At 35.9% G+C, this 12507-nt stretch overlaps 1 protein-coding gene across 1 annotated transcript in view; it reads right to left on the reverse strand.

The window, feature by feature from the left end:
* The window catches only part of LOC150108635 (protein XRP2-like), a 122698-nt gene that overhangs the window by 19761 nt on the left and 90430 nt on the right, over window positions 1-12507 (reverse strand). The window contains exon 8 of the mRNA XM_090416093.1: window positions 4873-4966. Coding sequence (XP_090272219.1) covers window positions 4873-4966 — 94 coding nt within the window. The remainder of the gene's footprint in view (window positions 1-4872; window positions 4967-12507) is intronic.

The raw sequence follows: 12507 nt of genomic DNA on the forward strand, positions 1-12507 counted from the left end.
TCTTTGTCAACTTTGGTGATAACTATATATTATTATTTTATTTTAAGGAATTCAGGGCTTTTAATTCTGTTGGTGGAATATTCAATTTTGATGTTTGGGCATCATAGATCCCCTTGGCTATTTCAAAATGTAGTCTATTAGCTTCAGTGCTAGATAGATGACTGATGCTATTTTCAATGTTGTGTATGAAACCTAAATATGGAATATGTTTGGGCAATGCAAACTGATGACCTCGTGCTAGTGCATTCAGCTCATCTTCAGTTAGAAGACAGGCAGATAACAACCCATTTGTCAGTAGGTAATTTAGTTGTATTTTTCTTTTAGTGTTCTAACAATGTTAAGTATTTTTTATCGAGATTTATGATACTTTTTTCAAATACTTTTTTATATTTATATAAAAGTTTTATTAAAAAAAATTTATATAAAGAAAGTGCCGAAAACCTCTTCATAGACCTAATCTTAACCAGAACAACTCTCACTATTCCAAAAGTTTGGGAAATTGTTATCCTCAATTATAAAATAATTATCTGCTATATTTTAATTTAATTTAAAATAAATAACTTTTATTATTAAAAGACCAGAAGATAAATGATAAAATATACAAAGAGCCAACAAGTTTCACTAGCCACTGTCTAGCATTTTCAAGGCTGAACTGGTGTGAAAACAAATGCATTGATTTACATTTCAAACATACACTTTAGTAACTGTTAGGCGTTACATTTTGTTCCTTCTGTTTGAAGGCGTGCATGTGTTCGAAAGCTTCAGTCAGATTCCGGTACATGACCACGTGTTTTGTAGTTATTTGCATATTGTAATTCTGTCGAACTGAGAGAGATGATGAGATTTTTCCATATGTCTTTAAGAACAATGCCCTGATTTCTATTTAAATTATTGCCTGTGCGTAATACCACAGCTGCTTCTTTTAAAGTTCTGTATCTGTAGTCATTCTCAATGTAAGGCATAGAACTGTTTTTCCAATCTATAACGTGATTTGATGTTGAGAAATGATATGCTAAACCAGATGTGATGATTCTATTATGATTGACATCCCCCACATGTTCCTTCTGTCTTATTTCAAAACTATAGAATCATCACATCTGGTTTAGCACATCATTTCTCAATGTGGTATATAGAAAGAAAAACCTATAGATGTGAGGCAGCATTTAGGAACATATCTAAATGCTGCCTCACATCATCATCACCAGGCACAAAACCATGGCATTATCAGAACTTTGGGAATTAGTGTATATGACATATCAAGTAAAAAGGAGAAGAAAAACTAAAAGCTGGAATACCTTAAGGAGATCTCAAATGGTTACAACAAGAGAATAATTATTAACATCTTAAACAAGCACTCAGGGGTACTTAAGAGTCTAAAGATGTATAACTGGGAGGAGACCGCCATGTAGCCTTTTAAAGAATGCAGAGAGCCAACAGTGCTTCTGACCAAATGTTCAATCCTCATCTTATTATTATTATTATTATTATTACCACGGGCTACTCCAGGAGTCCTTAGACTCATCGAGGGAGGCCCTAAACATCATGTTCACACAGCTGTTCAACATTCTCACAGTATCTATCATACCTTGCCTTGAACTCGCTCACTGTCATAGCACCCACAACAGACTCTGGCAGCTTATTCCACTCATTTACCACTCTAAAAGTAAAGAACCCAGCTCTAACACCCCTGCTAACCACGCTCTTGCCCAGCTTCCATGGGTGTCCCCTAGTTCACCCACCACCAGTCCTGATCTCAAAAATATCATCTGAATTAATCCTATAGAATCCTTTTAGCAATTTGAATGTCTCAATCATATCTCCCCTTTTTCGCCTATCAACTAGTTTCTGCAACCCACAAATCTTCAACCTGTTCTCATATGGTGCATTCCATAGACCTGCTATCATCTTAGTCACTCGCCTCTGGATCCTCTCAACCTCCTCCCCATCAAGAAGGAATCGAGGTGACCAAATCTGGGCACAGTAGTCGAGATGAGGTCTTATCAGGGCTCGGTACAGAGGTACAATAACTTGTTTTTCTCTGCTCGTCAAGGTATTTTTCAACAACCAAGTGAGTTGATGAGCTGATTTAGCTACTTTCGCAATGTGCCCCCTAAACTTCATCTCCCTATCCACCAATACTCCCAAGTCCCTGGCCTCATCAATCTCTTGGAGTACAGTTCCACCAATGTGGTATACTGCTGCTAATCTTTTCACTCCGAAATGCATAACCTTACATCTTGTTCACATTAAATTGACATCCATTCTCCTTAGTCCAGAACTCCAATCTATCTAAGTCATCTTGCAAGACTTTGACATCTTCTGCATTCACTATCGCCCTACCCAACTTTGCATCATCAGCGAACAAATGAACTGTCCCACTTAGACCATTCCCTATATCGTTAATGAACAGATTAAACAGCAGTGGTCCAAGAACAGAACCCTGTGGCACACCACTAGTCACAGGCCGTTTTTTGGACTCTACTCCTGAATAAACTACTCTTTGATATCTCTCCATCAACCACCCAGCTATCCATCTCACCAACCCTATATCCATTCCCATATGTTGTAGTTTACGGATTAGAATTCCATGTGGTATCCTGTCAAACGCCTTTGCCAGGTCCAGCAGTATCACTGTAAACCCATTTCCCTTATCCAGTTCAGCCGTCACCCTGTTATATCTTCTCGTAGTGAACCCTGTTAGGTATCTACCAGGATACTGAACAAACTAGGATAGGGTGCAATTTAGAATTTAACTGACCAAATTGTATTCTTATTAGTTTAAATCATTATGCAAAATGATGGTATAACACAGCACAACTTCATGTGGCTGGGGTGTCGCCTGGTTAAACAAGACACTGTTATTTTCATCAGGAAACCAAAGTGAACAGTGAAAAATCAACTACTGGAACAAATCCTGAACACATTCCAACTTAACATCAAGACTAGGATTATCGACATAAGATGGAAAAGAAATGGAACTATGAATGAGTACCAGATTGACATAATTCAATGATCAGTCTCTAATCAGTAAACTAACTGGATAGGCAAATGAAGATATTGGAGGAAATGATATGGCCAAGCTGTAATATATGCAGCCACATTTCCCCTTAATCCCAATATAGCTTAAAATTCAGATGGAACTGCCTTGTGTAATATAGCAGATTTTCGATTAAAGAGAGCACTAGACATAGATGGTAGACCATGCTGAAACAAACATGACAAAAACAGCTGAGATCTTTTTTAAGCAACAAGCACTCAAAAAGGAATAGAATAGGCAAGAAAATTGCCACCATAGAGGCAGAGCCTCAAATAAAAAAGATTAATGGCTGAATAGCATTGGTCATGACAACATAAAAGTGGCCTTCAATCCTCCAAGCAAAGTATCCACAATTCTACAATCATTGAAACTACCTCATCAACTATTAAAGAAATCTGAGGTTTACAAGATATAATGTTCAAATGAAATTTGTTATGCAAGACAGATGGCTTAATAGTTTTTGTTCAATGATCAGTCTCTAATTAGTAAACTGGAGAGGCAGATGAAGATATTGGAGGGAATGATATGGCCAAGCTATAATATATGCAGCCACATTCCCCTTAATCCCAATATAGCTTCAGATCCAGATGGAACTTCCTCATGTGATGTAACAGACATTGGATTGAAGAGAGCACTAGACTTAAATGGTAGATCAAGCTTCTTAACACAACAGCAAACTTAATGAATTCATGTAGATGATAAATCTTCAGCAGCATTTCAATTTTATGTGTAACAGATTATCACAAGCAGCTCAATAGTGCACTTGCTATATTCCAGCAGAATCCAATTAGATATTAAGCTGTTTGGGAAGATGGCAATAACAGTGTTCTGATTTTGATCCATCTCTGTAGAATATAGAAAATTAGAGTATTTTGAAATGTGTTTTAAACAGCTGCTGGTTTGCAGATCTCTTGAGGAAAGTAATGTGTTTTCCTAAGCTACAAAAAGAGAAACTATATGATGAAATGTAAGTACAGCAAGCTGGAAAGGTGCTTTGAGGTGTGCAATATGGTATTGTCTACCATACGTCTGAAAAAGCTGCAACAATTCCTTGATATTAATTTTTGTAGATAAACTTATATGTTGGTAACACGACCATTAAATTATTTCAAGAAATTACAACGCATACTAAATATTAATTAAAAGGAAACTATAATCAATACTTCCTATATTTCGACAATGTTACATTGCCATCTTCATGGGAACATAAAACTATGATATGAGCACACAGGCACTAACAACTAGCAAATGAGACTGAAGAGAGTAACTAACGTTGTTCCTAGAGTCCTAAAGGTACCCCCTTAGCAGGCTAAATTGGGTTGTCTTGGCTGTTGGGCTGATATTCTCATGATAAAAGCCACCTTACTCCACCAAAGAAAATTCAAGTTTGAGAGGCTTTTCCTCAAATCAGCTGCAGCTCTCACAAACTATCCCAACCTAAACAAATATAGTTGCATCAGACTCCCCCCCCCTCATATGGGAAACCCTCATCCACAGACAGTCAGCCCAACAAACAAGAATGCATTGTCAATTTCCTTAAGGAAAATGTGATGCTGGAGAATCAATGATAAGTTGAAACACTAAGAATATCATTCAGATTTCAGATCTGAGAAAGTCTCAACTAATTCTGCACATTGATATTTGATTTGTGGACTAATTTTTTTAATATTTGTCAAAAGGGAGCCAAACGATTTTGGTTCTCTGATACTCCATCTGCTTTTCAACATGATCTACCTCCTTCTACTGATATCTTATTAACCCTCTCTACTGCTTTGTAATGTAAACAGCATATAACAAAAGATAGCTAATTTAAAACAAATTTATATGTGCCATACCTCTTTTGACAACAGTATCATAGGAATTAGTACCAAAAACTCTCTGAGAATCAGCTTCATCCATATTGACCTCCTTAGTTCTAACTAAAGAATTCTGAAAATATTGAAATAAAACATCATTAAAGTTATACAAAATGAAAGTCAATTATAAAATCTAATGTATACAGTCTATAATAAGAAAATTATGGAAAGAAATTAACTGAGAATAGTAGTATACTGATGCGTGTGTGTGTGTGTACACACACTATTTTTTTTTTTTTTGGTAACTTTTTTAATAATTAGTATGGGATAGGAAAATTAATTTCCTGCAGGTAGAACTGCAAAAAATGTGTTCAGATTAAGTAAAAGAAAAAATAAAGTACTTATTCTATAACAGTTTCATCCATAAACACATGTGATAGCTTGCTCAGCTCTGTTTCACTCATTAAACTGTCCACAAGTTCACATGTTCAAAATTAAGCTGGTAGTGATGAGCTAGTTTCAATAAGATGCCATAAGAACAACTTATTTTACAACCATGAACAATATTTATAGATATGCAAGTAGTAATAAAGTCACTTAATGAAGAGAGTAATGAAAACCAAAACAAGGTGCATCATAGTATAATTTATTAGCAAAGTCAGGTAAGTGAGTGCTGGGGGCAGGGAGTCCATCTAAAACTCCTGAAGAGGCTAAATGAAATCTTGGTAGTGAGTAGATAAATATTACAGTATGAATAAATAAAATTTTATTTAACCTGGCAATTTTATTTATCCTGCCAACCTGGCAAAGAACAATTGATTTGCTAATCTTTCCTCTCCCATTCTGTTTAAGTAGCCATATCATTTGAGGTTAGCTCTGCTAACACATTTCTGAATGCTAACAACATCAAGTTCTTTCTTAATATCATCGTTTTTAATATGATACAGCCAAAATGCCATCTGTTGATTTCTTTAACTCTCAGATTAGGGAGTCAACAGATACGAGAAACTCTCATAACTGTGGTGTCTAGTCTTTGATCAATTTTTTTTCTTTTCTAACCCAGATCTATAAGTTAAAATTGCTTTGAACAATGTCTTGTATATAGCTTGTTTAGTGTTTTGAGCAAGTTTGAGTACCTGGGATCCATTATTAATGTGAAGAATTGCTGTTCAGAAGATGTCAGAAAAAGGTTAGGAATGGCTAAAACAACAGTCAGAGACCTGTCTAAAATCTGGAAGGATGGATCTACCTCCATGGGAACAAAGTTGAGGATTTTAGATGCAGTTGTTTTTTCAACAGCGAATTATGGATGCGAGAACCTGGAACCTAAAGAAGTCAGATAAGAAACGGATATCTGCTTTTGAGATGTGGTGTTACAGAAGGCTGTTGAGGATATCATATACTGAAAGGGCGTACAAATGAATGGGTGTTAGAAAAGATTAGTAGAACTTTAAGGCTCCTTAAGGATATTGACAGAAGAAAGTTAAAATATTTTGGACACATAGAAAGGATGGAAGAAGGACTTCTCAAAACAGTAATATAAGGTAAAGTTCCTGGAAAAAGAGGCAGGGGTAGACCATCAATGAGATGGATGGATGGCGTGTGTGGAGTGACTGATCTTCAGAGAGTTGAGACTGCCAGAAAAGCAAACAACAGGACTACGTGGCGAGGCCTGGTATGGAACACCAGGCCTCGCCACGTAGTCCTGTTGATCATCATCGAGCATCAGAGTGACCATACGGCATCTGTAGATGCCCAGTGAACATAGAGAGAGAGAGAGTGTTTTGACTAACTTATCTCTTATTCTACATAATTTATTCAGTTGACTACTTACCATACCAGTTTTGCTAATTCTGTTGTCTATTTCCATATTTAATTGCCCATCTTTATTAAAGACTGTGCCTAAAGATCTGAAATGTTTTACTTGTACTACATGTTCTCCATTCAAGATGATTTCAATGTTTCTGCCTATTTTCACATTACCTTTTTATTGCTGATTTTCATGCCAAATTTATTACTGCAGTTATTCAATTTATTATTATTATTATTACATGACACCGACTCCACAACTCTCTGTTTCCACCACTCAATCCAACTACAACGAACCTCCCTACTTTCATCATCTACACCAATGCCATCTATCGCCGACCACCACCAGTGGTATTTTCACAGACAATCGCAAACATCCATGCCCATGACGGGATTCGAATCCGCAGTCTTTTGGCTGAAGAGTGGATAGGCTAACCACTCGGCCAGCCAGGCCTTTACTTAGGTATTCCTTCTAAGTTGTACTGTATTTATTCAGAAGTATAATATCATCTGAATAAAGTAAAGAGCTGAGATTAACATCTCCAAATTTGATATCAGGTTTTTAATACTACTTTCTTTCATAATAAGATCCAGTTTATTATTATTTTTTTTTATGGTACAAAGACATCAAATATCATTCTGCACCAGGACATAGGTCACAGCAGTACATATGGTAAAAGGTTAGTAGGACAATCACAAACATCCATGCCCTTGGCAGGATTTCAACCAACTTAATTAGAGATTAAATACTGCTTGATATAATGTTCCATTTACACCATATATAACTGCAGCATTCTGAACAGCTTTCCTCTTGGCACCTTGTCATATGCCTCTTAAATATCTATGAAACTTAAATGCAAATCCTTGTTATATTCCCATGATTTCTCAACTATTTGCCTTAAAGTGAAAGTCTGATCCTTACAAGCTATATTTTGCCTGAATTCAGCTTGTTTTTCACTAAGCTTCTCCGCCACAACTTTTCTTAGCCATTTCTCAAGTACTCTTGCGTAAGTCTTACCAGGAACAGTCATCAAGAAAATTCCTCTGTAATTCTCATTTTCCTTTATTTATTTTTTTTAAATAGATAGGTACTATAAGAGTAGTACTCCAATCTGGAAATTGACACTCTGATCAGATCTACTGAATTATGCAGGATAGTCACTGTAAAACTTCTATACTTGCATATTTGAATATTTCTGGTCCAATTTCACATACAGCTGCCCTTCCACATTTCAGGCTTTTTCTATTTCATATACTAATATGTATTCTGTACTCCTGATTTTATTCCTGTTGAATGTTTTTTTAACAGCATGATGTTACTGCTTATCATATCTGATTCCTTTTGCACTATTGTTTCTTTCATTTCTGAGCTTTTTTAATAGCATCCAGAATATTTTACCACCTTCCTGATATTTATTTTCTATATTCTCACCAAAGTCTTCTAATGACTTTTGTTTAGCTAGTTTTACACAATGCTTAATTTATTTTTATTTTATTTTTATTTATTTTTATTTTTTTTTATATATACTCGGTTTTTTTTCTAAGAGCACAAGCTGACTTACTTACCAGGAACTTTCAATATACTTTTTTTTCTTTCACTGCCCTTAACTTCTTGAGTCCACCATGGAGTTCTGATTTTCCTATCCTTGCAGATTATCCTACCATGTGCCTCTCTGGCTGAATCAATTAATGTTTTCTTTAGGGTTTTGCCAATGAATTTCCATAGTACAGTTCCTGTTTTCAAACTCATTCAGTATTCAATTTACAACAAATCCAAGTTGAACATCTGAAAGCTGTTCAACTTGAATTTGTTTTAAAACTTTCTTAAACATCTTTCTTTTCAATATGAAATTCAATTTTATCCTGCTCAACTAAATGGTGATCATTTCCGATTTCAAATCCTTGGTATACTCATGTGTCCTGAGTGGGAACACATCACTGTCAACAATAACACATCAATGCATACAATATGCAATACAACAATTTAATTTACTCTACCTATCATGCCAAAATATGCTATACCCTTCTTTTTCAATTGCTGTCAGGATGTCATCTGTCAATCATGTTTTAATAGTTCCAATAATCTCTGCACAGGGTATACCGATTTCTCCAATTCATTCCATTTATTCCTGATTCAGGCATTTGTATAATGAAGAATTGGTGCATTATCAACATTCTTATTCTCTATTATTATTCTCTCTAAACTCCATTGAATTATGCAATATACCATACACTTTTCCATCTCTCAAGTGACTATCCTTACAAAAGGCTATCTTTGCTATATCTACTATGGCAATTGTAGTTTCCCAGCTCTAACACTTTCACTCTCTAAAGAGTAACAATCTCTCCAGATGTCTGCATCCCACCATGACACATATACACACACAAAATTCTCTTTTATCCTCAAACATCCACATATTCCATATACCTCTGATAACTAAATACTTAAGGAATTGGCAGCGTACACTAGAAACATAAATTAAATCAACTTTAATATATACTTTCTGATATTTCGGAAACGTCGCGTTGCCATCTTCATGGGAACTTAAGATAAAGACACGTACATGCAAGTACTACATAACAGCAAATGAGAAATGAAGCGAGGAAGCTACCATTTTCCTAAAGTCCTGATGGTGCCCCCTGGTGGGCTATATTAGGTGTTCTTGTCCTTTGAGCTGAAGTTCTGATATATGCTTTCCAAATTTGGAGCAGTCTCATGCATCCAAATTTGTTGAGGTTTGGCATGTTCCTAAGGGCTGAAGCTGATTCCATGAATAGTCTTTCATATTTGAACTTGCTGTGGTGTATAACTGTGCCTTTCATCCGAGTATCCAGAGCATGGTCTGCAGGCCCAGAGTGGCTGTACTGGTGAAATCAGATGTAGTCCTTGTGTTCTGAAATTCTGATATTTGCTGTCCTGCCTGTTTGGCCAAAGTAGGACAATTTACAGCTGCAAGGGACCTGGTATACACCAGGTAGGTCTAGGGGAAGTGGTTGGTCTTTAGTGGAGTGGAGAAGGGATGCCAATTTTCTATATGGTCTGTAACAAGAGGTCAAGTCATGTTGTTTAGGATTCTGTTGATTTTTTTCCAAGGTGCCTCGGATGTAGGGAATGGTGTTAGGGCTTGGTCATTTGAACAGATTAGTTTTGACCTATCTATTTTGGCAATGTGGCGTTGCCGAAATATTGGAAAGTATATATTAAAGTTGATTTAATTTATATTTCTAGTGTACACTGTCAATTCCTTAAGTATTTAGTTATCATGTCTAACCAGTGTATAAGCCTTTCTACAAGAAGCCATATACCTCTCTTAGACATCTTCACTATCATGTCATTCATTTTTGCTGCTGCTTTCTTCAACTCTGCATTATAATATCTGGGCAGACTGAGTATGATAAAGTTAATTTGTTAACAGCTTTTGCCATAAAGGAATTAAAAGTTGACTGGGCAATTGCAGATCAAGAAAGGAAATTGTTAATTGTATTTATCAGTGAAAAAATCATAAGGTAATTGATATATTTCATCAACCATACCAAGTTAAGTGGTTGGGAATAAGGATTCATTAGTCTAATACTGTACTGATTTTCTTGTCAAAGAGATTTTTTTTTCTCTTTAATTGAGAAAAATTAAGAATGTTTTCAAGTTATATCCATAGTTTAATTTCTTGCTTGCTTATTTTATTTTTGAAAAATGAGCAAAGATTAAAAAGGATGCAAAATACATTTTTTTTTTAAATCACAACTAACATTCTTAAGCACTTTATGCTTAAGAATCTTAGTTAAAAAAAGAAAACATGTATAACTTCATTAAGTATAATTTCTGGGAAATTCCCATGCTACTCCTCTAAAACTTCATTATACACCAACGTGGATATTCCCAAAACTTTAGACATCGTACACACACTACTCTCCGAGGACCACACCCTACACACACGCACACAATTAACACCAAATGACATCATTAGTTTGATTAAACTCACAATATCCGCCAACTTCTTTAAATTCAACAACTCCTTATATGTTCAAATTTTCGGTCTCCCAATGGGCCAAAACATCAGTGGACAATTAGCGGAGTTATTCCTGGCGCACATTGAATCACTTCTACTCCCTCCCCCCCGGCATCACCTTCTATGGCAGATACGTAGACGATATTCTATGCATTAGCAAACCCTCACACATCTCCGCCTTACAAACATCCCTCAACGATTTTAGCAACAGACTACAACAAATCCATCAATTTCTTAAATCTTACATTAATCAGAAGCCATAACAGAATTGCCACGAAGATATTTCACAAGCCCACACATGTCGGAAACTACCTCCATTTCAATTCATACCACCCATATTCCGTTAAAAAATCTGTCTCTCCTATCACAATTTATCAATGCTTACAAATTCTCCACCAACAGCAATTTTCTTAACACTGAACTCAAGTATTTAACACAGGTTTTCAAAAATCGCAACTACCCCACGCATCTAATAAATTACGCGAACTTTACGGCAAAATGGCGTCTTAACAATAATACAACAAAAGCAGACTTCCCGACACGTATGGTCATCAAATTGCCATACATCCAAAACACATACAAGGCTTACAAATACATTTTCAAAAACACGGACTATAAGCTAGTATTCACCACAAACCATAAATTAGGAACTCTCCTAAAACCTACTAAATCTCTCACTCATAAAGAATTATTCGAACACCACAACGTAGTCTACAAATTTCCCTGTCAAAAAGACTGTGACGTCACCTACACAGGCTCTACAATTAGGTCGTTATGGACTAGACTACAAGAGCACTTCAGGGATTGCAATATTCCCATCCCAGAATATCTGAACACGAAAAAACATCGCAACATCAAAAAGAAAAACAAACCACAGAATACAGGGAAGACTGAAATTGCAGCTCACGCCCTTGAACTAAAACACATTCCCCAAATTGACAAAGCCATAATCATTGACAAACAAGAAAACGAAACGATGCTTAGAATATCCGAAACTATTGCCATAAAATGCGATGGTAATTCTATCAACGTCCACCGCCCCTACCTAATTTCCGAATGTTGGACGTTCCAAAACTTACAAATTAAGCCACGCCTCCGGCATTTAGCGACAACAAATGCCCAAATTTGGCAGATACATCTTACAGCCTTGACATAGCCCTACAGTCATTCCCACAAAGTTCCGCGACGATGGTCAGACGATGACCGAAACGGTCCACACCCCGTAAACCCTTGCCCCAGTTTCCACATAGGATACCCTTCTCCTTCTTCCCCCCCCCCCCCCTCTGACCACAACAAAATAATATATATATTATTAATAGTAACCCGGGTTCCCAAACTTATTTCCCGTGTCTCAAGTACATCCCCATGTTCTTTCCCTCTCTTCACCCCCCTTTCAACAAGAGCTTGTATTTAGAAGGCATCTTTAAACCAAAGTCAAGGTATGTACATAATTTTTCCACATTTTTTATTCTGCCATAATTGCCTTCTACACTCGCCCGTAATGCCCTAAAATATATACACACCCCCTTTTGAGTTATGTTAGCCAATGTATTAAATATAAGGGACACTCCTAAACAAAAACAGGCTAAAATAGCCGTTAATTATATTAATGTATAACTTCAGTTATACATGTTTACTTTTGCTTTGAAGAGAGGATTATAGCACTCTATTATTACAAAAAAAATGTTATTTATAAGAAAACAGATTAGTCATAATAAGCCAGTGAGCTTAATACATTGAAAAAGGAAGAATGGATGTATTTTTTGCTTAAAATAACCTTTTATGCAACTATAATTTATAATTGATTCTGTTCTATAAATCTTGTATCATAAACTACATAATGAGAGAGAGAGAGAGA

The sequence above is a fragment of the Typopeltis vanoorti genome, chromosome 3 (genome assembly GCF_054136105.1).
Source record: "Typopeltis vanoorti isolate ZY-2024b chromosome 3, IOZ_Tvanoo_1.0, whole genome shotgun sequence".
Classification (NCBI taxonomy): Eukaryota; Metazoa; Arthropoda; class Arachnida; order Uropygi; family Thelyphonidae; genus Typopeltis; species Typopeltis vanoorti.